Source organism: Balaenoptera acutorostrata, chromosome 2, assembly GCF_949987535.1.
Source record: "Balaenoptera acutorostrata chromosome 2, mBalAcu1.1, whole genome shotgun sequence".
Classification (NCBI taxonomy): domain Eukaryota; kingdom Metazoa; phylum Chordata; class Mammalia; order Artiodactyla; family Balaenopteridae; genus Balaenoptera; species Balaenoptera acutorostrata.
The window spans coordinates 127,361,853-127,389,236 of record NC_080065.1 but is presented as its reverse complement, the minus strand read 5'-3'; the positions used below and the strand labels follow the sequence as shown (position 1 = coordinate 127,389,236).

Genomic DNA, 27,384 nt, shown 5'->3' with positions numbered 1-27,384 from the left:
GAATAAATAAGTTTGCTGATGAAGATTATATGTGACACCATGGTGTCACCACTGACTGTAAGCTCTATATGGACAAAAATAGCATCTATCTATCACAGTAAACCCAATACCTGGCACTGTGCCTGATGCATAGGTGTATAATAATGTTTTGTGGAATTAGTAAATAATTAAAACAGAGCCTGTGACTTCTTATCTGTAAAGGAGGGAAGATAAGACCCAGAGCACAGCTTTTTAAAGCTACATGACATATGAAAACAGGCCGAGGACAGGAACGGCACACAGTAAGTGCTCCATAAATGTCTGCCACTGAATTAGAATTCCTGCCTCTCCTCACTCCCACTGCACTCAGCTCCCAGCTTGATAAGAGGGCAACGCCCAGACCTGAAGCCACTGGACTCCCCCCGTACACGACCTGGTAGGGGTGAAGACGTTTACACCGGGGTTAGGGTGAAACGACTATAATTAGCACGGGCAGGAATGCAGGGCTGTTAGGGTCCACCTCCAGCAGAAGAGTTATACCTGGGGAAGAGACAGGGCAGCTTTGGAATGAACAAAGTCACAGGAAGTAGGAAAAAAAAAAAAAAATCCAGCACAGGCCTACCAGCCACTCAATCCAAAGAATGAAGGTGGTACCGTTAAACTGTGAAGGCACAAATGCTTTGCATTCCCCACCATCTTTCACTCTGTCTCCTCTCCCCCAGCCTCTGGCCCCTGGGCTGCAGACAGGGTTAAAACACAAACGAGAGTGTGTCGGCCACAGAGAGGCCTCCCCACAGGCACCTTCACGTCAGACTTTCCTCATGCAGACCTGTCCCACCTGTCTCCTCATCCTCCCTCAGGTCACGCCTTCCCAGTCTCCAAGTCTCAACTCACAACCACAGCCCCCTGTCAGAAAGAGACCCCCTGATGCCCCAATTAAAATCAGGTCCTTCCCAGCTCTCCCCATACCCTCAAATCCTGCTTACGTCTCCCTCCTAGCACTTATCATAGACTCAAATTGCACGGTCTGTCTTCCCCCCAAATTGTGAGCTTCACAAGGGCAGGGAGGGGTGTCTGTCTCTCACCACCAAGGCCTCAGAGTCAGGGCAGGCCCCAGGGCAGAATATATGAATGACTGACTGACCGAATGGATGGATGGATGGATGGATTTCTCATTAACAGTTACCCCCAAACCTCTTCTCTCTTTAGGTTCCAAGGAAGAGTGGAATATGGTCCCCAGCACCCTCCCAGACGCCGAGTCACAGTCTGCTCAGGCATCAGAAACTCCTCCCAGCTCAGGACTGGGGGCTCCTTCATGGTCCCACCATCCCACCAGAGCTGGGGTCTCCTCACTTCTCCTTCACGAAAGCTGAGAACAGACCAGGAATGGAAGGAACACTGTCTCTTCGCTAATTCCTCTAATTAAAGACACAGGACAGCCACCCCCTACCTCATCTTGACTTTCTTCCATAGTTAAGAAAGGATTTCCTTATTCCCATCCTTTTACTTGTTCCAGCAAGGCCCATGAGCAACCACTGGCTGGAAAATCACTGCTCCAACTTTCCTTGTTTAACATGCTTAAGTGACTTGCAAGAAACAGGTTTTTAGGCTTGTGATATGAAGATGGGGTGGTGGCAAAGTAGAAAGATCCGGGTTGCAAAGATCTAGAAAATCAGCACCACCATTTATTAGAACTTTCATTTATCAGGTGCAGGACCCTTGGCCCCAATTTCTACATCTGACAAATAGGCATAATGATATTGAACTTGGATGCCTGTAAAGGGAAGACCTGAACAACTGTAAAATACTCCGTTGTCCTAGTAAAGAGTTTTTCTCTTGGCATTAAGTAAGGTCTTGGCCCTGAAAGGAAGACTGAGCTTTCGTAGGGGGAGAGCCTGCTCTGCCCCCAGGAGCTGAGTATGGAAATCACACCGCAAAGGTGCGTTTGAGTAGCGAGAAGCCATTTTAGCCTGGACTCGGTGACCTTGGGTTCTGGTCTGGGTTTGCAAAATGTCTCTCCCGCTGCCTGTCTTCAGAGCCCCAGCACCAGCACCAGCCCCAGATCCAGCCCAAGGCCAGACCTCTGGCCTGGGCTGGAAGCCTTTCATCGGCTCCCTTGACAACAGCCAAGCGCAGATCTTTAGTGGCGTAGGAAGAAAAAACCTGCTTCACAACCTCCCCGTGAAGCGAAAACACCATCAAGACAAACCTTACAGGGGATTCAGACCCTGGCCCAGCTCTTATCCCCGCATCAAAGCTACCCCCTACTCCGGACTCCCCGGAGGCTACAGCCTCCTCCGTTCCTGGGCGGAGCTGGGCCTGCTGCGAGGTCTCCCCGCCTTCCCGGAGTCAGGCCTAATGGCGGGGGCTTTTCTTTTCACCGCCCAGGGCTGATGCGCTCCCCCCGCCCCCGCCGCCCCATCATTAACTGCAAAGAAAAGATCCCGGCCATTTCCATTTCCTCTGCGGCTCAAGAGCTCTGTTGTTATTTAATCCCGTGGCCACCCCGGCAGCATCCTCGTTGCGGACGGCTCCACCCATCCACCTGGCCAATTTTCGGCCGCTCCCGCTTCCCCGGAGGGGCGCAAATAGGGGTGGCTGGGGAGAGGCGCCTACAGCAGCAAAGGGCTGTGGCCTTCGGAGGACACAGGGTCCTCAGGCCCGCGTCCCGTGAGGGCTGGGAAACGCACGGAGAGGGGAGCACTAGCCAGGGCAGCTGAGGGCGGGCGGACGCCGGGGCACTGCGGACATTACCCTGGAGTTGGGGGGAAGGGGGGCGCTGCCAGGCGAGAGCCAGGTCTCTAGCTGAGTAGCCAGCATCACCCTGGTGGGTACTAGAGCCGGAAGAGGCCTCGGCCCAGTCGCTGTCCACACCCAAGAAATGGGGGGAGGGGTGGTCTGCGCTTACTCAAGGGAGACTCAGCCTCAGGAAAGGAACCAGATTCACTCAGCTGTACCCACTCCGCCCTTCTTTGATATGGACGTTTGACATTTCCTTAATTTTTGGTAAACACAGCTTCAAGACCCCTCGCCCCCCGACGCCCCTAGTCTACAGAAAGAGAAGGCCCTCAGCAGGGGTCTTCCCGTTCCCCCGCCCTCCCGACTGCCTGCGGCGGGTAGAAATCCCTAGATCTAGGTGTGTCCTCCCCCACCCAGCTCTCAGCCCAGGATCCTGAGGCCGCAGTGTCCCCCCGCCCCCCAGCAACACTGACGGTTCCAGCCCAGGCCCGCAGTGGCGTGAAGGTGGCCTTTACCTCCTCTCGCAGGCTGGGAGGGGGTACAGCCCGCGCAGCTGAGCCAGCTGCAGCAGTCGCCGCCGCCCTCCATTCATAAAGAAAAAAAAAAAAGGCACCAACAACCTCCACCCCTCTTTGTAAAAGAACGACGGCCCCTGGAGGAGCGAGAGTCAGCCCCAGCAATCACGGGTTAAGTTCTTTTCCGGCCCCCCATTCATAAAAAAAGGAGCGCGGCGCATGCGCGCGCGGGGTCTCTTGTGCCCACCCATTCATAGAATCGCGAACTGCGCGCGTGCGCACAGGAGCTCCCTGCCCTCCCATTCATAAAAAAGCCATTTTCCCAGGCAGTGGTTGCAACATCGCCGCGGAGGCAGCGAGAGGGGCTGACAGCGCGGTGTTGGCGCTGAGGAGCGCAGGGAGCAGTGCCGGTTCCTCCGGCCGGCGTCTGCGAGGACGGCGGCGTCCGACCCACTCGGGTTCGGGAATTCACACAGACGTGGAGCAATGCTTGTGACTCTGCGGCTCCTCAAAGTAAGTCCCCGACCGGCTTCGGAATGTGAAGCTGCCCCTCTCTGAGTCGCGACGCGACTCCCCCTCGGGCTGGGGCAAATGGTGCGCTATTTCTAGGCGCGCCTCAGTGTTCCTTCCCTCTCCCTGCGCCTCCTGGAGCCGCTGCGGTGCGCCGCAGCTCCCTGACGCCCTCGGCTGGGCCGGCGAGGCGCTGGGGGTGTTCACAGCTTGGCACCGGCGTTCCCGACCCCCGGGCATTGCCAAGCACGGCTTCCCCACTCTCTACGACTCGGAAGCTTCGTGCGTGTCCCAGGAGTTTGCTTCTGGCCTGGCCTTTTTCCTCCTGCCACCACCGGCCTCGGGCGCTGGAACAGGCGGCTCTAGGCTCCGTCAGGAGCCACCTCTTGGGTCCGGCGGGCGCCCTCGCCCTGGGCGGCTCGCCCACCCCGGGCTCGCTGCCCACGGTGCCAGCTCTGCCGTAGATCTCCCCAGCCCGCCGCAGCGGCCTATGCTCGACGTAGGTTTTTCTTTCCCCTTCGGAGCCGTGAGGGACTGGGTTTTCTTCCCTTCTGCCTCCCCCTCGATGGTCAGCGCAGGGCTGGCCGGGACTGGGCATTTCTGCTCTCTCTCTCTCTTTGGCGAGGCGGTTCCTCGCCGTCTGACCTTTGCTCTGCTGCCACATTTTATGCTGTGCAGCTGCCTTGCAGTTGCCTTTTCCTTCCCCGACCTCTGCAGGGCCCGAGGCTCCTCGGCCTCCTCGTGCCTCCCTATCCCCGGGCACCGAGCTGTGCCAGGTCCCGGGGCCCCCGGGCCGCGCTGGGGCTGTGGTAGGGGCTGAAGGTGCGTTTCCATAACGCCGGGCGTGTGGGAGCTGGAGGAAGAGGCTGCGTGCGTAGGAGAGATAAGGCTCCCGCTTTCTCTCTTTCCTTCTTGGTGGTACCAGGCTTGACATCACCGAGAAGAGAGAAGGATAGAGACGGTACGTTCTGAAAATTCTGAATCGCCAAGCCTATGGGGGCAATGAAGGGGGGTGAGGGCAAATTTGGCCAGCCAGGACAGCTGGAGCTTGGCTCCATCACTGGGACCAGGGCTTTGCCCAGTTTCTCCTCCATACAGATGATCAAAAAGCATTTAGACAGTAGCTGCTCTTGTGCAAGAAGACGGTTTCTCAATTTTCTTTGATTGGGGGCTGGGGGTTGTGGGCAGAGGAGGCAGGAGAGGCGGAAAATGGTTGCATGGCTTGATGGGCTGCGCGATGGACGGGAGAAGCGAACTGGGCTGGAGGGGCTGGATGGTGGGCAGAGGGAAGAGCTGCTGGCTGCCTCATGCACCAGCTGCTGGATGGGTATCCATATTGCCAGGCCTGGATGAGGGCAGAAGACTGCCTTCTGGCCCATCAAGGCTCAGAGACCACTTCCCCCCAACCCCCCAGCATGATTCGCGATGAAAGGAAGGTTGTGGGTTCGGTGGGGTGCCCAGACCCAGTATGAACCTCCCCTTTCCTGCTTCCAAACCAGTGGCATGATTCTCTCCAGTTTGGGGAGGGGTGAGAGCAAGTGCATGTCTGTCTGGTTAGCTGATCAAGGCTCTCCAGTCTCTCTGAGCCTCCTGGGGGATACAAAGCTGGCAGGTGAAGGCCCAGAGCATTTAGGAAATGTGGGTTTATCAATCTCTTAATAAGCTCAGTCTGGCCTGAGGCCCTACCCAATATTGCACTGGTGATTTCACAATGTTTAGAGTTCCCCCGGATCTTCATACGAATGGAGCATAAACATCTGAAAGTTTCGGTTTTTCCCTTAGTGTGTGGGTGTGGGGAGGACTAGGAAAGGGAGGACAGCCATTGACAATGCCCCCCACACCTACCTCTCTCTCTCTCTCCCCACCCCCCCAGCCCTCTCTCTCTCTCTCTCTCTCCCTCTTTCTCTGTCTCCTTCTCGTTCAGCAGAAGGGTGGGAAAGAAGTTGATGTGTCCAGTGTGAAATCAAATTTTCTCTCTTTCCTAGCCCTTGGGAGGGTCCTCACTTGCCAGAAGGCTCCAGACGAATTCTAATATGAGCAGTGCACATCCTGACCAACTGAGCTGCGTGGCCAGTACTGGGTAGGGGGCATTTTGGTGGCAGATTTCTAAAATCTCCTTGATGGACAAATGTTGGTCAGCTTGATGAGGAAGACTTTAAAGACGTCTCTTGGTTATCTTCCTTTTTAGATTCTGAACTCAAGAGTAAGTGCTTTCCTGCTCATTCCCATGACCTTTACCAAATTACCCTCTGAAATGGCAGCATCTCCTTAAAGCTTTGGTAGGGCGAGGTGGGAAGAGACTGATCCCATGGAATAGTATGATTCCTGGTTAAAGCAGGGTAGAGGCTGGGGGCATTTGGAGCTCACAGATGTCATTTTTGTCTTCATGCTTCCAGAATAGGTGGAGAGACAGGCTCTTTGGAACTCTCCACCCCCCAACTCTGGTAAACCTGACATTGCCTCTGCCCAGAGGTTTGGCTGACTTGAAAAACAAATGAAGGCAGCTTTTCAGTGCAGAATTTGAAAGTCAGTGATTTTAAAACTAAGGGAGGAAAAAACACCCATTAACACCTCCAGAAATGGCCCTTGAGGTGTGTTGCTCTGGGGTTTAATACTTTGGGATCATCAAAGTATAAATACTTTGTGTGGGATTCTCTTCCAATTTCTGATGCTATTAGTCCCTTCATGTGACATCTTCCAGCCCCCACTTTTGGGCCCCCACGAGCATTTTTCTTTCCCCGGGCCATCCTCTTGGGTAGGGCCCGGGTGATGGTACCAGGAGGCTTAGAAAGGAGCCCCTTCTCTTCAGAGAAGAAGGTCAGTGTTCTTAGAAAGTTACAGCATTCAATTTGGTTCTGCATCCAGAGTTGTCTGCCCCTGGGCCCTACTGAGGTGGAAGTTCCCTTGTGAGGAAAACCTCTGGATCTAGGAATAGAATGAAAAATTTTGGATTTAGGATGTCGACATGGCAAGAGTGGAGAAGGTTCCATCTCATGGTCAACTTGGATCTACCTGACAGAAGGGAAAGCAATGACTCATTGGAATATATTTTTACTCTCTCAAAAGAGCCAAAGGAAGAAGGTGATGAAGGGCAACATAACCGAAGACTGTATTACCTCTTCCAGACCAAGGTAGGGGCTGGGTCAAAGCAGATGAGGGGCTAGGAAATGTGCTAAGCTTGGGCCTCAGTCTCCCCATCTGCAGAGTGGGGAGAAGAAACTCCTCCCGAGGGGCCAGGGCCAGCTGAGCAGCTAGCAAGTGTGCAGGGCTGGGGCTGTGCCCCTTGTTACTACTGGGTGCCTAGTAAGGAGGGCTTGGTTGTAAGGGAGCCCCTTCCTCCACAGGAGATGTGGGGTGCTGTGTGATGTAAGAGGCGGAGGATGCTTAGCTCTCGAGGGGGCCTGGGGCCACCCTGCAGATCCGGACAGCTGACAAGGCTGGGGATGTATCCGGGACATGTGGCTGGGTTTAAGAGGCTCCACCGTTCAGCTGTGATCACGATTGTTCTTTCCAAGGACAGTCGGTGGAGGAAGCAAGGGCACCGGGGAGGGAGCACAGATGTGCTGGATGTCGCGGAGGAGGGAAGGGGCCCTTCTGGGGCAGGTGGCCATTTGCAGAAAAGTGGTTTTCCTTGTCTCTTTCTGGTTGGGGGGAAGGGGGAGTCATTTCCTGCCCCATCCCAGGAGTAAGCTAACGTCTATTATTGTAAGTCCAATTCTTAGTGGAGGGTGGTGAGACAAATAAAATGATCTTGGTGTCAGTGAGAGGGGGGTCCTCCCCTGGGGTTTAGCTTTCTGGTCCCCCACCCCCAAACTTTGATGTGGGCCAGTGGTTCCCCAACTGTACCAGTAGTTAACAGACTTCTTCTAGCCCCATTCTTTTCTCACTCTTGACTTCTAATCCCTCTTTAAGGGGATCTGAGCAGACAACAATTCTGAGGGGAATACATCGAAGCCAAAGTTTGTAGCCGGTTAGAATAGCCCAGAGCCAAAGTACAGCAAGACCCGTCCCACTCACCCTAGCACTGGGGCTTTGGAGCTCAGCTGGTTGTGGAAAAAGAAGAGAAAAGGGTTGGGAACTGATAACTGGGGATGGGACAAAGTGAGGAAAAGCAGCTGTTTTTTTTGTGATCTCTGACAGGTTATGACCAGAGGTCAGCTCCTTAGTGCTAGTGGTGGGTGGCAGGGAGGAGCAAGGTTTCTCAGGCAAATCCAGCTGCCTAAATGCTTTATTTGCAGCAGATTGTCTCCCTCAGTGGGGTGTAGGGAAGGCAAGTCCCTGGCTTCCCTCATCCCCCTTCCCCCCCTTTAAAAGTCTTTTCGAAGCAATAAGTCATTATTTAGTTGGAGCTTAATGAACTAAACTGGAGTGTTGTCCCAAAGAACCCAAGCGAGAGTGGTAGATAGTGGTGGGCGGGCTCTCATGAAGCCTAGAGACCTTTTTCTCTGAGCTGTTAAAGGCTTAAACAGCCTTCCCTGAAAGCACCTGCTGGGACTGAATGGGGCAATGCAGAAACTGCCCTTTCATTCAGAGCCCCTTGCCAGTTTGGCATTAGCTGACCTGTAGTTTTCAAAGTACAACTGTCAGGTTTTCCTAATATTTCCCAACTCCTCTCTCTGGGATAAGTCCAGGGGAAGGGGGGGATGGGTGGAACAGACATTTAACATGCCTCTTGATTCTTTCCAGCCAGCCTGCATTGAGCTGTCTGCTGCCTTGATGCTCAGCCCCTCCCCACAGGTACACATGCAATGTCAGGCTCACAGACGAAGCCGCAAATACAGGGCAGTGTGCTCTGGGCTTTTTGATATCCTGCTGATTCAGTATTCTAGGACTCTCTTCTTCTGCCTTCCTTTTACCCTAGCTCCTCCTTCCCTTCCCCACAGACCTGGACCAGGAAGCCACATCCATGAACGTGCCCTAGGGACCCTTAAGTTCAGCTTCATAGGTGGGAGGAGACGGGATTCCCGCCCACTCTAGGCTTTCCTTTTAGGGACTGCTTTGTGGTGAGATCTTACAAATGAGACCCATTCAACCTTAAGAAAACTAAAAATGAAAACACCTAGAAAAATGGGGGTGTGTGAGGTGACAAAAGGGATGCCAAAGAAAATGGAAGTGAAGATGTCTTGCGCTCTGACCCTTCCTTTAATGACAGATTTCAAACCCCCAGCCTCTGCTTTCCACACTAAAAATTCCCCTAACTGAGGGCCAGTCTGATGTCAGCCCTGTCTGGCTTCATTTCCAGGCTGGTTGGTTAAGAACCCGAAGATGGCCCGATGAGGTTCCCTGAGGGCTGGTGGCAGACCTGGGAGACTGGCGGAGTTCATGGCTATAAGAGAGAAGGGTGCTTCCGTGCCCTTCCATGAATACCCAGAAGTTATTGCAAGTCAGGGTCTCAGGGCTGAAGTTGCAGCCTCTGGAGCCTCTGCTACCTGGGTTCGAATCCTGCCCTGACCACTTGCCTGCTCTATGACCCTTTGTTCTTCCATTTCTTCCTCTGCAAAATGGGTATTATCCTCCAAGGAGATGGTGAGGATTGAAGGAGAAAATCATTGAGGATTTAGCACAGAGCTTGACACCAAGAAATGTTTCATAAATGCTTGCTGCTCCCCTAATTATTAATTATTTTTAGAAGGTTGGAGTGGAGGTAAAAGTTTGCTTTCCTCATGCTAATCAATAAGGCTGCCACCTAAAATTCGATAGAGGTGCTTCTCTGGCTAAGTGGACTGCTGGCTTTGTTTCTCTGTCCACAGTCTTCCAAATTGGCCATCAGTCTCCCAAACAGCCTAAATGAGGCAAAGCCTCCTCTCTCCTATTTGTATTATAAATCTCTTCCTTCCTTGCAGGGGAAGCAGAGTACATATTAAACTGCACTTAAGTTCGGCAGCGTTGCGCAGACTGGAGGGTGGGTGTGTCCCAGTGAGTAGAGATCAATCTTCTAAGCCGAGGACTTGCGGGGGTTTTGAGACACCATTTAGCTGTGTTGAGGGGTTATCAAACAGGCTCTCGGGAAGTTGTTTTTCTTGTCAGCCAAATGAATTCCACCCTCCTGCGGAGGGTCCTGGCTAATTGGGAGGTGAGGCCATGAAGCCTGAGAAGGTTGGAGTGGTACAACTCTGAGCCCCTGGTGGCCGGAAGGCATCTTCCATCAGGGTTATGATAGGGAAGATGCATTTTAGAATATGCCTGCTGGAGCCATCTTGGATGCAGCATGTCCCAAGAGAGCTGAGTCATCGTGGACTGAACCCCCACCCCCATGTCTGGCCCTGAGTGCAGGCCCAGATGTTGACAGCTGTCTCTGGAGGGTGATGGGAGCCTGCTAATGCCAATATCCCCATCGCCTGCAGGCGCTGCTCCCACCCTGGCTTCCTGGTGGGACTTTTTCCATGAATCTGCCTTGTGATTCCAGGGCCTATTAAAATCCCCAAGCATTGCCCATGCCTTTTGCTTCCTCCATAGAAAGTGTGCCCGTTCTTATAGAACCCCAGGAATAGAATCAGGGGAAGGAGAGTGGATAAACTGTTTAGGGGAGGGAGTACCCACAGCATTGCCAGTCCCAATCCTAGTCCTAAGAGGCAAAAAGCCCAACTACATGGGGCAATACAACCTTCAGACTACCACTGACATTTTGTTGGCAGGACCCTGAGTATTTGTGACCTGAGCTTCTGGAATAAGGGAATCGCGTTGTCTTTGTCCTGGTTGGGGGTTCTAACGGCTGAGGCACCTCTTGACTGGCGCCAGAGTCGTCTCCTGTGCCTCTGTCAGCATTTTCCATTCTTCTGCCTAGTCACACCTTTTCCTCCAGGCAAAGTCTGGGACCCGGGGCTCCTAACCTTCTTCTCTTGACCCCAAACCCACTTATTCTAGAAGCAAGGCTTTGGAGTGCCTGCAAAGAATAAAGTGGGCTGAGGTAGCATTCCCCTGAAGTTCTGCCCCATGGCCATCTTGATCCTTGGAAAAACTCCTCTCTCTGAATGCTTAACTAACATCCCCCATCCAGCCCTGACCCCAGGATCCCCAAAGGAGGGCTGCCTTGGCAGATGACTATTTCTTGGAGGCAGACCTGCCAGACACTTAAGTCTAACTCTGCCATGGGGAAGTCTCCTCTTTGAAGACGGTGCTCTCCTGACATGTGGAGGGAACACAGAGACAGGAGGCAGGCTACTCTAGGCAGACACGCTCTGAGATGGGAGAAACTATGCACAGACATCTCACTTAAGTAGATAGGACTGTGGGAGCAAAGCCCTTGTTCATGAGCCCATAGTTCATGCCTTTGCAAAGGGGAAATATCAGTTGACTGAGCAATGAACCTTGCAGAAAAGACTTAATGCTTTTTTTTTTGCAGTATACAGGTGACAACCTTGTGGATAAGCTCCCTTTCATCCACTTCATGAACTTCACATCTAGACCTAGCTCTTTATTTCAGACAGGCTGGACAGCATCTAAGGAGGCCCTTCCCCAATTTAACCATTTCTGATTAAACTGTTGTTTCCAAGCAGGGGAAGTATAATACAGAGTTGCCCTGAATGCCTTTTTTTTCTCTCTTCATTCTTTACTATAGACATTGATAAGTATGGATGTGTCACTCGGGGCAGGTGTCATTCTCCTATGATTGGAATACTGGATTGACCAGCTGTGTCCCAAGTCTGGAGGGATACAGGGTTAGAACTGGAAGTGGAAACCTATCCACATCCCCTTCTTAGGCATCACCTTTGAGGCAAGGTGAACCTAATAACGGAGGTACAGGGTCAGCTCTCCAAATTAGAACATCATTAGCGTCTTGAAAAAGCATTTACCGAAACCCCATCCCATAGCACGTTAACCCAATGGTCTTTTTTTTCTTTCCCCCCCCCCCCAAAGGTGGTTATCTTCCCCTTTTATCCGAACCCTGGCTATCTGTTCTGTCCTCCACTCCCAAGCCCGGTGGAATCTTCCCAGAGTCTAATCTTTCTCTGGGATTGCAAATCGTGCCCCTTGGGCAGAGGTCTTGGCCTCTGTTGCTATTTCTTTAAATTGATCTCCAGCCGAATTCTGAATGTAAAGGTCAGCAGGCGAGGAAATGGCACTTCTAATAGAAAACAATGTGCACTTTCTAAATTTGAACCAAGCCGTTTCCGCTCTTTGATTTAAGTGACTTCCTGGGGTTCCGTGTCAGGCACTGCAGTTGAATCTCTGGCCGGATTCCAACTTAAAATTGCACTCTCTCGGTGAAATTAGAAACTGATCCAGGGTTGGCTTAGCTATTCTAGTAAATAGCATTTAGGCTGAATGTTCAGCTCAGCACTTGGCAATGGGTGATGTGAGTGCCCCTTGGGAGGATTTCCCATCCAAGTTGTCAGAGGTGCACCTACCCAGGGGTTATTCGCCACTAGATGTTGCTGCTCTTAGAAGTAGTGGTAATAAGTTAATATCCTGGATGTGCAGGCCTCAGATACAGCTCTTCCTTCTCTTGTGATTATCTGAAATAACGGCTTTTGTTTATCCAGCTGAGAAACTACATGGGAGCATACAGGGACTGTCTGTCATGGTCACCACATCCTCAGCACTCAGCACAACGCTTGGTACTTATTAGTCGTGCTTATTAGTGCTCAGGAAATCTAAACTGTTGCTCTCTGGGATGGTGATAAATTAGAGTATGTGCTGTGTGTCAGGCAAAATGCTAGGTCCTAGATATGCATTTTCTCATTTAGTCCTCACAAGAACCCATTTTACAGATGAAACTACTAAGGCATAGAGGTTAAACAACCTCATTCACAGTAACACTGCTAGGCAGAGGTGAGAATTTGAACTTGGATCTGATTCCAGAGCCTGTGTTTATAACTGCTAAGCTGTATCTGTCTTAAATCAGGAGCATGTTTCATGGGGGTTATAAGAATGAGCTCGGACGGCACAGGTTTGAGCCCTAGTTCTCCTACTGATGGTTTTGTGTGACTGTGGACAAGTTACTTTGAACATTAGTTTCCTGTAACTAGAAAAGGGATAATAATAGTAGTTACATTTTAGGTTTATTGTGAAGCGTCAATGACGTAATAAATATGGTGCTTAGAAGAGTCCCTGGCACATAGTAAGTACTAAATAAGTTATTTCTACCACTTACTATTGTTGTTGTTGCTGTCATTATTAATCATCTAAGCCATAATGCTGGAGAGTCCACCGAAGGAATTTCAGTTCCCATTTCATTTGGGCTCCCAAGGACCTGACGGGGGGTGGGGTGGGTGTGTTAACAGGCCACATACTGATGCCTGGAATCCATTCTCTCTTCCGCCCCCGACTCCAGGGCCCCTAGAAGCCTGTTTCTCTGCACAGCCCAGGACCTCTGGCCCCATGGAGCCCCCGATCCCACAGAGCGTCCCCTTGACTCCCAGCTCAGTCATGGTCCAGCCCCTTCTGGACAGCCGTATGGCCCACGGCCGGCTCCAGCACCCCCTCACCATTCTCCCCATCGACCAGATGAAGACCAGCCACGTGGAGAACGACTACATCGACAATCCTGGCCTGGCACCCCCCACCGGCCCCAAGCGGACCCGGGGTGGACCAGCCCCAGAGCTGGCCCTGACCCCCGCCCGCTGTGACCAGGACGTCACCCACCACTGGATCTCATTCAGCGGGCGCCCCAGCTCTGTGAGCAGCAGCAGCAGCACGTCCTCTGACCAGCGCCTCTTAGACCACATGGCCCCGCCGCCCGTGGCCGACCAGGCCTCCCCGAGGGCCGTGCGCATCCAGCCCAAGGCCATCCACTGCAAGCCCCTGGACCTCAAGGGCCCGGCCGTCCCCCCAGAGCTGGACAAGCACTTCTTGCTGTGCGAGGCCTGCGGGAAGTGTAAGTGCAAGGAGTGCGCGTCCCCCCGGACGTTGCCCTCCTGCTGGGTCTGCAACCAGGAGTGCCTGTGCTCCGCCCAGACGCTGGTCAACTATGGCACCTGCATGTGCCTGGTGCAGGGCGTCTTCTACCACTGCACCAACGAGGACGATGAGGGCTCCTGCGCCGACCACCCCTGCTCCTGCTCCCGCTCCAACTGCTGCGCCCGCTGGTCCTTCATGGGCGCCCTCTCCCTGGTGCTGCCCTGCCTGCTCTGCTACCTGCCTGCCACCGGCTGCGTGAAGCTGGCCCAGCGCGGCTACGACCGCCTGCGCCGCCCCGGATGCCGCTGCAAGCACACGAACAGCGTCATCTGCAAGGCAGCCGCCGGGGACGCCAAGGCCAGCAGACCCGACAAGCCTTTCTGACACCTGGGGTCGAGTCCCGGCGCTTCCCCCTGGGAACTTGGTTCCCTGCTTACACCTGAGAAGGACCACCACAGCGAGGCCAGAGGTTTTAGCATCCTCAGGCGGACCCTGCCAGTCTGCCCACTCCCTATTCCCAGCTTCTGAAGAAACAGAGACCACAATCACCCATCCTTCTCTTCCCCAAAAGGATGAAGAAGCACTTTGGGTTTGTTTTTTTTTTTTTTCAGGGTCCTGGAACTTTGTGTGAAACAGATAGTGGCAGGGGCGTGGTGTGGTTTGGGGGCGATTTTTCTTTTTCAGAAGATGGAACACAGATGTGGACACATATCCGGAAGTTGCAGCTGCTTGAATGCCTTCCCAGCCCTCCTCCTCCCTCCCTCTCTCCCCGCTCTTTTGCATTCCCTCTGGCTGCCTGGGAGGAATCGGTAACTGAGTGGCCAGGGGACCTTGGAAGAAGACCCTTGGAGTTTTGCCTTCTATACCTTCTTCTCCCAGCCTGTACCCCGGTTTGCCCCGACATCTTGGGGAAGGTGTAGACCCTGGCGATCCCTGTTGTATATACTTGGGAGCCCCCCTCGTTCCTCGCTCTGCCTGGAGCCACGGATGGATTTAGGAACCACTGCACAGTACCTTTTCTCCCTTCCAGCTTCCTCACTAACTCTTGGGGGTGTTCCACTCATAACACCGTCCTTCGGCGCTTACTGGGTCACAGACTCACCCGCCCGCTACGTGTCCCAAGTTCTCTCTACCCAGATCTTTTCCAGAAACTTTATGGGTAGAGAAGGCCAGGGCGGCAAATTCGAGACCAAATAGCATTTTGCCAATGAGTCTGAGGCTGTGGTCTCTGGATCCAGTCATCATGTTTTTATAGAATCATTAAACCAGATGCTAACGGTGTTTTAAGAAATAATAATAAAACACTTGCTTCCTTTTGGGCCACCCCCAGGAAGGGCTGATTTCAAAATCTGGGGGGCGAGCAACCTCAAGGAACACAATCCCCCTCCTCACCAAGAAGAGGATTTTAACAGCAAAGAAGAGAGGCAGCACCTCCCGTTGGCAGAGTGAGAGTTGAGGCGAGCTGGGTGTGGGTTTCTTCTCTCCTGATTCTGCTGCTTGCTGTCATAGCCTTTTGTGTACAGTGTCTGTATCTTTAATGTAAATAGACAGATGATGAAAAAAGAGTCTATTTTAGTGTTAGGAAGCCCTGGCGGGGGAGTCAGAAGAATGCGGGTGGGGGAAAGATTCTCCGGGGGCTTCTTGGGATTGAGCCCTGCTTCTGTGCGAGGCTACATGAGCCCCTCCCAACAGCCCCCAAAGACGTAGCAACTCTTTCTCTCAAGGTGCTAAAGGACTCAGAAAGTGCAGCTCGTCCGGTGGGTAGGTACTTGTTGCATGCAAAAGCTGTAGTGTGTCCGGTCCTTCCTCCCTAGCTATTGTGCGGGGTTTTTGCTTAGTATGGTATTTTGTGCCTCCCTCTCTTTCCCCCCATGAGAGAAAGTAGTCTGGGTCAGAAAAGCTACCCCAGCTGATATTGGAAGTGCACTAGGCACAGCGTTTGTAGCATTTCCAGTTTGTTCTGTAGGAACAGAACAGCCTCCAGGAAGGAGGCAGGTAGCTGTGATTGATGGTCATGCACCCAGTGCTTCTCAAGGACTTTTTTTTTTTTTCCTTCTTGAAGACTAGTAGTAACATCTTATGATTTAGAATAAGTTAATTGTAACCGTAGGTATTTATTGACTGGTGGAAAGGAGGGGAGGGTCTTATTATTTTAGGCTTTATTTATATAACATATGCTGGCTTGTAAAAGGCAAATATGAAATACTGCATCTGCGTTTTCTAAGGCTGATTCCTGTAGCTACCTTTGCCACAGTCGTGATGGATGTATGGATATTCTTGCACAAATCAGAGGGAATGGTAGAAAAAACACATTCAGCCAACCACTTATCCTAATTGAATGTATCAGATGTGTACTGAAGGGACTGGAGATGTTTTCCTCAGAACAGGTGTGCAGAGGTTACCCCAAAAAAGAGAGGGCACACGTCCTCTCTTGGTGAGACCTCAGAACTTTTCCCAAAGCCCCTCCCTCAAATGTCTCCATGGGAAACTTGACCCAGTGGCAAGTTGCACTTTGGTGATCTTTGGAGTTCTACACGCCCATTCTGTGGAGAATTGATTTACATAAGCTGTGCATACACACACACACATACATACATACATATACCCCTACCCCACAGTCTCTATCTACATAGACCCTGTTACCTGGCAAACAGCCTCCTGAACCCTGACTTTTTGTGTATATAGCTATAAACATGGATTTTTCTGGGTTTTGGCTTTCTTTTTTCCCTTCCCCCTGTTTTGGCTTGTTCTTTTTGGTTTGCATCTAGCCTGCTAGATGGATGTCTGCAGAACTCTCTGTGTCCTGTGTGCTCAACTTCGGTTCACCCAGCTTTGTTGCATAGCTATCCCTCAGCATGTTTTCCTTGGCAAAAAGAAAACTGGCTTGCCCATGGCCCCCGGGGGCCAGTCAAGGACCACTGAGGGACCTAGCTCTCAGAAACACGACACATTTCTGTGGCTGCTTCTGGTGGTTGCGTGTCCTGTCACCAATGGCTTGCTTGGCTGGATTATGCCTCGTGTTGACCTTTTTTTGAAAAGTGCCAGCTGCTTCCCACTTCCGTTCAACCTGGGGTGGCTGGTGGTTCTGCCTGGAACCGGGGGTGGGATCCACAAACCTGGGTCCAGGATGCTTGTCCTAAGGGGCCAAGGCTGCTTCCCCTCAAGGGTGGGTTTGTGAAGGCCCAACACTCCAGCCGGCATCCTGGGAACTGGGTCTAGGAAAGCCCAGCCCTCGCAGGTAGATGACGGGGTACAACCAAGGCTCCTCAAGGTCGCTGGCTGGGAGGAGTCAATACCAGTCCCCGCTATTGATGTGGGCCCTTCACAGCTGACAGAGATGGAAGACTATCACGTGATGTGCCTGGTTCTTTCCACGTTCCGGAGTCTGCGTGCATCCCTGTTGGGCATCGAGCGAGGCCCAGTTAGATTATGATGAGCCCAAGTGTGGAAAGTGTGGGCTGGGACCAGCATCCAGATCCCGTCACCTTCATGGTCTCTGTGCTGCCCCAGGAGATGTCCGGTGGGGTGTAGGCGGCACAACTTGGCACTGTGCAAGTCACCAGGGCATCCCGCAGACTTCACCGGCCTTCTGCTTCATGCCTTCGGTAAGCATTTTCATGCCCTCTGCTTACTGTGACAGGTGATGACAAATCTTACGCTGCCATTTTTTGCTGTGGGTAACTCTGTGTGGTGTCTTATCTTGCTTTCTCTTCTCACTGCCCCACGGTTTGGTTTCATGTTACAAACAGAAAAGCTGTTCAAGGGTCCCACCCTGGCACATTTTCCCTCTTCACTGTAACCCCTTCTCACCCCACATCAAAAGTTACCACAGAAGGTTTCCTTTGTATAGAATATTTATTTTGAAGCTCTATTTTAATAGTATTTATTTTAGAAAGTCTACTATTGTAAGAGTTCTTCTGTTTGTGAAGAAAAAGCAAGTTAAAAACTGAATGTACTGATCTAGAAAATATATATAAATATATATTGTTAAATATACACAGGACTGCCGTTTCTCTGTGTGTCTGTGTGTTCACACTCCCAACGTCTTCACCCAGCAAGGTGCCACGTTTGTCAAAGAACAAATGGAAATGAGTAGCCGAACTCTGGCAGACAAAGGCAGGGGAAGAAGGCTCCTGGCCCATGTCCTGCCTCTAGGATGACCTGAGAGTCGGTGGAGGAAAGCTTCACTTTCTTACGAAGCTGAATCCTGCCAGGTGCTAAATCCTCTGGCAAGCCCTCCCCTACACGAGGGTGCATTGATAACAGATGGACAGCAAAACTGGGCAGTGGGAGAGGTTCATCTGACCTGCCCAGTTGACAAAAATTCTGCCACTCTCCATTTAGCCTTGGTGCCCCCAAGCAGATTTTCATGTACATACACATACAGGCTTACAGAAGGCAAACACACAAGCCCTTGGCAGTTTCCTTATTTTCACTAGATTGGTGCATATTGCACAAAACCCATCCCCTTTGACCTCTAAAGACTTGCATCTATTAGATGACTTGCCTCTGCCTTTCCAGTGCACCTTCCATCTACCTATCCCTCCATCTCCCCACCACGCAGCCACTTCTCAGATGATCTACTTTCGATTCATATGCCGATCACAAGGAACGTTTGACTTTTATGTGAACACATACCTCTTGTTTGCTGAAAGAGGAATTGAGAAATAAAGACATTTTTCTGTTACCAGTAAGTGGGGTCCGACAGCCAACAATGATGGGGAGAAGGGTCTGGAGGGAGAGGTGAGATCAGGAGGTCCAGCTCTTGTTTTCTCTGGGGTCACCGGTTATGGCGTCTTCCAAGTCGTTGTGAAAGCCTCGGGGTCCTCTTTGAGACCTCCAAACCCATTGCATTCCAAAGATTCCCTGGTCACTGTCCAAGAAGGCACAAAAGATGTCCTTCCTCATTGTGGTCTTGTCTGCTCCTTCTCGGCCCGACCTTGTGGCCTGTCCCACTCCTGCATGATGGCGTCTTCCTTCACTGACAAGTAACTGACACTTGGAGGTGGTTTTTTTTTTCCTTGGCTCGGTCCCAGATACTGCACCAGGCTTTAAGTCTTGGGTGTCCTGATAGGTGGGGACATGGGTCAGGCCTGCCCCTGGTTTAATTTTTTTTCTACTGCTTAGACTCACCCAAATACTCTTGAGGAAACGGGAGCTAAACAAACGTGAGCTTGTTTTCTAAAATACAGTGTCCAGAGAAAAAGTTCCACATGTGCCTCCATTGTCTTTCTTTCTTTGACTGGCCCTGTTCCTCTTTGTTCCCAGTTATGAAATGACTTAGGTGGCTTAGCATGTAGTGAATGGTTCCTTTTTGCCAGGCACTGAACACACTTGGCCGAAAACCATTGTTAGTTACCTCTTAGAGATGCAGAAATTGAGGGTCAGAGAAGGTGTTACATGCCTGTTAGTTACATGGTTGAAGGGTAGACGGGAAAATGGAAAGTTGAAGGTTTAGCAACTTAATTTGGGGAAGAAGCACAGGATGGAATAAAAAGACTACCCAGTGATAGAACTAAAAAAAAAAAAAAGACGGAAGAAGAAGAATTTCAACCCTCTCCACACCCATAACCACACACCTCCTATGAGAGCACCACAAGCCTGACACTCGTCCAGCAAAGAGAGAATAGTGGGGGCAAGCTGGGGGGAGGTCCCAGCTCTGATGGCAGACAACCAGAACCCCTTGGGCAACTTTGTCATCAGGCCAGGAGGCCCCCAGCCCCTCCTGCAGCTCCCCAGCTGGCCCCTGCATCCTGCTGAACCTGCACCTTGAAATGAGCTCAACTTCCCAAAGTTCGTTTGTGAGCTCATCGAATGCACCCCGGCAGACAGCTCTGTGATGGAGGTGTGTGCCAGGTGAAAGCTGAGAGGACGTTTTTAAGAATCTTAAGTTTATTCATCGGAACTTTAATAAAACAATATGTCCATGGCCTGGGGCAGGTATAATTTTCATAATTTATGGGTCTCTGAGACAGGAAGAGAGCTCAGGGTTTTATTGTGTTTTGCACGATAAACGGCATTCCAATTGTCTACATGATGTTCCTTAAGGACTGTTGTCTGGCAGGAACACAGGCCTTCTGGAGCCCACCTGGGCCTCAAGGCCGGAGGCAAGGGATAATTATGAATACATCTGTATCTTTTAAGCAGGAGATGATTGAAAAACTCCCTAGTTTCCTTCTGTCATTAGAAGACACTTCCTCTGCCGACACCTATATTAACATTTAACTGTTGCAAGGGTTGGAACCCTCCCTGCTCCCTTCCTCCCCCACCTTCTTTCTCCCTTGGGTCTGGCCTCTTTCTTTCCTGTACCTGAAGAGACTATGTAACCAGTCTCCTGACTGGCTCCACTCCCACTGGGCGTGGTGAGGGAGGGAGTGGCTTCAGACTCTGAACAGAAAATCCACCAGTGACAAAGCAAGAGAAGAGCTTCAGGTGATTCTCTATTGGAGTCAGTAGGTGGAATACCTGCAGTATTCTAGAAAGCCTTCACAGAGTAACAGGTCAAGTGACCTTAGGAAACCATTACAAAAGCTACTGCTTCTGAGCAAAGACACTGCATTATCATTTACAGTCTTGAAAACAATCAAATTAGGTTGATATAATCTGTCTCATTTTATAGAGGAGAAACCCCCGAGGCTCAGAGAGGGTAAGTCACTCACCCAAGGCCACACAGCTGATAAGTGGTGGACCTTCCTCCACAGCCTGGGTACTGCATGCTAAGGTCCTATTCTAACTTTCAGACCCGATCCAAAGATCACCTCCCCTGGGATGCCCCCTAGTGCTTCTGTAGAAGTCAGTAGAGTAGGTGATCTTTAAACAAGAATACATAGACTGATTGGGATGGGACTGGACCCCGGGTATAAGCACCGCTTCACAGCACCCCATATGAAATATTGCGGCCCCATCCTCAAACTGATCTCAGGAAGGATGCTGTGTTACCACATGACATTGTAACAACCCTCCCTACGTTGCTCTTGGCCAGCCTTCCTCATTTCCTCTGCAATTAAAAGAGGAATTGCTTCCCCAGACCTGTGGAATTATTTGGGCTGTGGTGGCCAGAGACAAGAATCTTAACAGGGGAGGGGGGTAGCTGTAAGTCGGCCCAGCTAATTCAGAAGTGTAGTCTGGTGGCTTGTGGGTGTGTGGGGCGGCAGAGCTGCTCTGGGAGAGACGCACACACAGGGTTTAAGGGAGAAGGTCCCCCTCTGGGCTTCCAGGGGCAAAGTACAAAGAGGGCACAGACCAGGGCCACAGCAGCCCGGGTGGAGTGGAAGGCAGCAGGGCTAGGGTCTGGGGACCCCCATGTTTATAAGCTGAGTTCCTCCCAACCCCCCAGGCTACGGCTTGACCAGTTTCCAGGCAATGCTCCAGCCAGCCCTGGATTACCAAGGCTCTCTGAGGTGCCGGATCTAATCGGATTAAAGAGCTAGTGTCCATCCAGACGGAGCCGTTTCCCAGAGAGTGGGCACAGCCAGGGCCTTGGGCCTCACTGAGAAGTGACTGCCACTTCCGCAGGCCCCTCCTCTTAGGGCCACGTGCTGGGAAGAGCAACTGAGCCTTATGGTCCCAATGCCCAGGGCCCTGCTCTGCCACCTTCTCCAGTGTGACCTCGGGAGGGTCACTGCCCTTCTAACAGAAGTTGGAGGGGGCTTCCCTGGTGGCGCAGTGGTTGAGAATCTGCCCGCCAATGCGGGGCACACGGGTTCGAGACCTGGTCTTGGAAGATCCCACATGCCGCGGAGCAACTAGGCCCGCGAGCCACAATTACTGAGCCTGCGCGTCCGGAGCCTGTGCTCCGCAACAAGAGAGGCCGCGGTGGTGAGAGGCCCACGCACCGCGATGAAGAGTGGCACCTGGTCTCCGCAACTGGAGAAAGCCCTCGCACAGAAACGAAGACCCAACACAGCCATAAATAAATAAATAAATAAACAAACAAACAAATAAATAAATAAAAAGAAGTTGGAGGATTCGACAGCGGCTGTGTGCAGCACTCATAAACGTTGTTACCAATATCTTAGAGGTGAAAACATGTCTCATAGAACAGCGGAGAATAGAACTCAGTCTCCTTTCCTCTTAGCCTCAGTTTCTCCGTCTTTAGCCTGGAAGTGTGGACCACGTAGGCAGGACATCACAGACTACAGCCCACAGTGTTTTCAAAAACTGTTGGTTGTTCTTTGAAAATGAAGAGGTTTCCAAGCCCAGATCTAAAACTTCTCATGAAAAATAAAAAGCGCTGGCAGGGGACTTCCCTGGTGGCGCAGTGGTTGAGAATCTGCCTGCCAATGCAGGGGACATGGGTTCAATCCCTGGTCCCGGAAGATCCCACATGCCGCGGAGCAACTAAGCCCGTGCGCCACAACTACTGAGCCTGCACTCTAGAGCTCTCGAGCCACAACTACTGAGGCTGTGTGCCACAACGATTGAAGCCCGCGCGCCTAGAGCCTGTGCTCCACAACAAGAGAATCCCCGCTCACCGCAACTAGAGAAAGGCTGCGTGCAGCAACAAAGACCCAACACAGCCTAAAAAAGTAAATAAATAAATAAATAATAAATAAATAAATTTAAAAAAAAACAAAAAACGCTGGCAACTCTGGGCTCCCCATTGCAGCAAATGGTCAGAGCTGAAAGGCAACTAACGGCCTTTTGCTAACAGGGCAGGGGCCCCTCACTCTCACATAGTATCCCCCCCACCCCAGTTCACTGCCCGAGTCCCCTGGGCTGAGCGCCAGCTGGCATTGATCATGGTGTTTGTACCTTGATGTCCCTTAGCCCAGCCTGCTTCTCTTTTTTACATCATCTGCCTGCTCTCTGCTCCTGACACCAGCTGGTGTCAAGTCTGACTGGTCTCCTTGGGCAGTTGAACCCAAAACAGATGTCCCAACCCCCATCTAGAGGGCTTCCTAAGGATGCCCACCCTGTAGGCATGTCACTCAGGCACAGGTGCCAGAGTCATAATCCCAGAGAGGACATCTGAAGTCATGGAAGCCAGTGGTTCTTAGCCTAGGATTTGGGGGTAGGGGGGTGGGGTAGAGGGAGCCCTTTGACACTGTAGATAAATTTCTGTGTGTTTGTGCTTTTTGTCTGAGAGACACTTTCCAGATTCTCAGAGGGGTATGTGACCCATCAAAATGTGAAGAATCACTGGTCCAATCCACCCACCTCCATCATATGGATGGGGAGGTGAGGCCCTGAAAGCAGCTTGTCCAAGTCACGCAATGGGTTGGCTGCAACGCCAAGAAGAGGAGCCAGGCTTTCTGTCTCTCTAGGAAACTGTGGTTTTCAAGCACTTGTGAGCCAATCTAGTGTCTCCTACCAAAAATTCCCCAAAAGTGACATCAAGAGCAATGATGATACCAGCACCCCCCCTTCCCCCTCAGTCTCGCCCCGATTCTCTCTGATCTTTACTGGGCTTCTTCCTGCCCTCCTGCAACTCGTTGTGATGACCTGTTCACACCTGTCTGTTCACAGCCTGTCTGTTCCCCCCTAGAGATGAGCCCTTGTTCTGAGGCTTCTTGTTCATGACTTCAGGGCTGCCTGGCCTTTGTCACAGCGCACATAGAAGCTTTCCACCGGAGTAAACCCGCAGGTCACTTGCCAGTGACGGGCAGCACTCCAGGGTCCGGGCCTCTGTCTTCTCCCAGCCACACCCACTGCCCTGAGCATGGGGATCAGTATTTCCATATACACCACACCCCTTGGGAAGCTTCCAGCATGGCATCTGGCATATGAGTGGCAGTCAATAAATATTTGTTAAACGTGTTAATTAAATAATGATATACCGAGAGGAGAGTCAAAGGGGAAGGGACAAGTGGCCTCAGACTTTATTTCTGTCCTAAAGCTAGCCATGTGAGAGGATGTTGGATTTCTACCACGTAATCAGAATGATGTAAACAATAGGACCAGCTTCTACCTCGTGTGACTGGCACTTGAGTATTTAAAGCCTGGTGCCAACCGAGTGCTTTTGATCCATTATTTCCTTTCATCCTCACTCTGTGGCTGTACTTTTATTACCCCCATTTTACAGATGAAGAAACCGAGGCTCTAGAAGGCAAAGTCATATGCCCAAGGTCACACAGGCCTGACTACAGAGCCTCTGCTGTCCTACCTGTGCTCCCACCCCTGGACACTGGGAAGAGGCAAAGCAAGGTGTCTGGCCAGCCAATTATGGGGATGGCTGATGTGTGGGAAGAGACCGGAGCCCTGGCTGCAGAGGAGGAAGACCTGGCTGCATTGCTGTAGAAGCACTCGTGGAATGCAAAGGTCTTGGGGGCCAGGAGTATGCAGAACTGAATCTGGCAAATTCCCAGCCCTCTGCTCCCTTCACCACTTGCCTGTGACACAACATCCCCAAGGAGGAAAAAAGGAAGTCAGTTTAGGAACATATGTTATTTGGTTCTCCTGGCCCTCCTAGAAGAGGTATGGTTACCAGAAGCATTAATTAAGGGTCAGTACTGAATATTCACCACTCAGACCAGGCCAGCATGAGAGCTATTACTGATCAGCTTCAGGAAAAAAAATCAGGGTGGTATTTAATTTTTTAAAATAATTTAAAAAGTCAAATTATAACAGGAATGTTACAAAAAAGAAAACAACAGGGGGAAAAAAAAAACTCCCCACCATATTCCCAGCCTCAGTTTAACATTTTGCTATATACCATTCGTTCATTTAACAAATAGTGAGTGTCTACTATGTGCTAGGGACTGTCCTTCCATCTTTAAAGCCATACATGGAATCACACTGCACAAAGCTGTTTCTACAAAATGCTTTTTTCACTCGACAACACACCTGGACTTTCTTCCATACCTCCGTCACTCCATTTTCTCCTTTTTAATAGCTGCTGCTGCATGTTATTTTGTTTTATGCCTCGTAGGTTCCTCTTCCCACCTCCCCTGTGATATGCTCTGCTCTCCACACCGAGCCACCAACCTCAGCTAAACCACACTAGACACACCCTCTGCTCACCCTGCCCAAGGAGGTCATCGGTCAAAAACAGGAGCCTCGCTGGGCCGTGACTGTGTGTGTGATGGGGCAAGGTGGGTGGCAGGGCTGCACACAGGGCAGCCCATTGGGGCCATCACTGGGGGACACAGGAAAGTCTTCTCTCCCCAGAAGAACTGCCAAGTGGAACATCTCCAACATAGGGCAAAATCCTAGGTAGTGCAGCATTCACCTTAAAGATGACCATGAAAATAAACAGGAGGGAACAGGAGGGAAGGCGAAAGGCAATTGTCTTTAAGATACACAGCTTTCACTGGGCTGGCAGCTCCAGGTCTGCACTACTTAGAGATGTGTATTCCACAGTGACCATTGTTTATTTATCCAGTCCTTTATTGTCACTGCCCTTAAAACGCTCCAGCTCCTCCCTCCTCTTGAGTGTAAGCTGCATTTAGCGATTTGCTTCCAAAGAATAGAGCATGGAAAGGGAAAATCAGTAACTTTGCAGTGGAGAGATTTGGCAGATGCCATCTTGACCAAGTGATCCAGGTTAAACAGCACCAGTAAAGTCACGTTGATGTCATATACTCCCTGAAATCATGTGACGAGAAGGCATGTCACCTCTCCTATTCTTCCCCAAATTCATAGCCTCTGTTGAAGCATGAGAAAACAGCAGACAAACTCAAATTGAGGGAGATTCTACAAAATACCTGATCAGTACTCTTCAAAATGTCAAGGCCATGAAAAAGAAGGAAAGAGTGAGAAATTGTCACATACTAGGAAAGACAGAAGACATGCAACATGGTGGAAAAACTCATGAAATCTGAGTAAAGTGTGTATAGTATTATACCAATATTAATTTCTTAATTTTATGGTTATATAAGATGTTAATATTAGGGGAAGCTGGGTGAAGAATATAGGGAATTCTCTGTACTATCTTTGTAACTCTTCTGTAAATCCAAAATTATTTCAAAATAAAAAGTTTTTTTCTCAAAATAGAGTTGCTGTATATCCAGCAATCCCACTCCTGGGCATATATCCCAACAAAAATATAATTCAAAAAGATACATGCACTCCTATGTTCATAGCAGCATTATTCACAATAGCCAAGACATGGAAACAACCTGTCCATGGCAGAAGAATGGATAAAGAAAATGTGGTATGTATATACCATGTAATACTCCTCAGCCATAAAAGAGAATGAAATAATGCCATTTGCAGCAACACGGATGGACCTAGAGATTATCATACCAAGTGAAGTAAGCCAGAAAAAGACAAATACCATATGATATCACTTATATGTGGAATCTAAAATATGACACAAACGAACTTATCTACAAAACAGAAACAGACTCACAGACATAGAGAACAGACTTGTGGTTGCCAAGGGGGAAGGAGGGGAGTGGGGGGATGGATTGAGAGTTTGGGATTAGCAGATGCAAACTATTATATTTAGAATGGATAAACAACAAGGTCCTAATATATAGCACAGGGAACTGTATTCAGTATTCTGTGATAAACTGTAATGGAAAGGAACATGAAAAAGAATATATATATGTATAGCTGAATCACTTTGCTATACAGCAGAAATTAACACATCATTGTAAATCAATTATACTTCAATAAAATAAATTTTTAAAATGTTTACAAAAGGTTTTTAAAATAAATATATTTTTTTAAATCTTCAGTTTCTTGCCACTGAATTTAGAATGAAAATCAAGCTCCTTACTAAAGCCCACAAAACCCTGCCTAATCTGGCCTTCCCACCCTCATCTTGTTGACCCTCTGCCCCCAACCCCAAGAAGCCCCTTCCTGCTTCCGAGCCCTTGCACTGCCTCTTGCTCCTGCTAAAATATTCTTCCACTCCTTTATGCATGGCTCACTTCTCTCATCTCTCAGTTGAAATGTCACCTCCTTAGAGAGGACTTCCTGGGCTGTCTCTTGTCCTCCTGGTCTTTCCCTTCGCTGCGCTTATTTTAATTTGCCATGATATACATAGGTGTTCATTTACTTATTTGCTATCTGTCTCCCCCTCATCAAGGGCAGTTTTATTCACTGCTATATCTGCAGGTCTAGACAGCACTTGTTACTAGTGCTGCACTAGTAACTTAATACTAGTTATCAATAATTTTTCCCTTTTTATAAAGGAACCCATCCCCCATTGATGGACATTTAAGTTGCTTCCAAATTTTTGCTCTCATAGCTAATGTGGCAGACACCTTGGTTGATATCCATCCCCTGTTTTTGTTTGCGGCCCAAAATTTCTTCCAGGGTTCATCCCTTTGCCATATAGTTCAGGCAAAAGTAACTATTCACAGCTGCAGGGATAAGCCCTAAGGAGTGGAATCAAATTATGTTGACGCCAGTCTCTTTGCTAGTGATTGGTTCATGTATGGACATGTGATACAGCAATGACCAATAGAATGTGAGGGGAAATCTGCTGGAGGCTTCTGGGAAAAGTTTGTTCATTCTTAAAATGACAAACCAAGAAGAAAGGAACACATTGTAGTGTCTTATGACACTGGAACAGCAGTCTTCTTAGTACCATAAACGGAGGTGGTCTGAGGATAAAGGCCAGAAGTTGGATAGCAGGGAGAAAACAGGGAAAGAACCTGGGTCCTTTTTGACATCACTGAGCTGCCTAGTTAGCCAATCCTGAAGTCATTCTACCTGGAGACTTCTTTTATCTATCTGAATAAATCTTTTGTATAATTTAAACCAGTTTGAGGTTGCAGTCAAAGGCATCCTCACTGATAGAGCTGGTAGATTTTCTACTTCTTTACAAGACTGTTGTTTAGAAATATCATAGGCTTGGGAGGGGGCCATAAGACATCATCTTGACTATAATCTCAACTGTGTAAGTACA

The 27,384-nt window shown here is 50.2% G+C and overlaps 1 protein-coding gene and 1 long non-coding RNA gene across 5 annotated transcripts in view; one reads left to right on the top strand and one right to left on the bottom strand.

Moving 5' to 3' along the window:
- LOC103019822 (uncharacterized) overlaps nucleotides 1-3,399 on the bottom strand; it is a 408,498-nt gene extending 405,099 nt beyond the window's left edge. Inside the window, exon 1 of the long non-coding RNA XR_009007067.1 lies at nucleotides 3,234-3,399. This is a non-coding gene — a long non-coding RNA (uncharacterized LOC103019822). The remainder of the gene's footprint in view (nucleotides 1-3,233) is intronic.
- Nucleotides 3,400-3,562: 163 nt separating this feature from the next.
- On the top strand, nucleotides 3,563-17,544 carry SPRY4 (sprouty RTK signaling antagonist 4). Of its 4 annotated transcripts, XM_057539781.1 has the most exons (4): nucleotides 3,563-3,746; nucleotides 6,810-6,874; nucleotides 8,430-12,804; nucleotides 13,018-17,544. In XM_057539781.1, the coding sequence occupies exon 4, from the start codon at nucleotides 13,065-13,067 to the stop codon at nucleotides 13,965-13,967; it is 903 nt and encodes a 300-aa protein (XP_057395764.1). In that variant the 5' UTR covers nucleotides 3,563-3,746; nucleotides 6,810-6,874; nucleotides 8,430-12,804; nucleotides 13,018-13,064; the 3' UTR covers nucleotides 13,968-17,544. The 4 variants fall into 4 exon arrangements, with proteins under 4 accessions (XP_057395764.1, XP_007194217.1, XP_007194218.1 ...); XM_007194155.2 differs by lacking the exon at nucleotides 8,430-12,804; XM_057539782.1 differs by lacking the exons at nucleotides 3,563-3,746; nucleotides 8,430-12,804 and adding an exon at nucleotides 5,872-5,946.
- The last annotated feature ends 9,840 nt before the right edge of the window (nucleotides 17,545-27,384 follow it).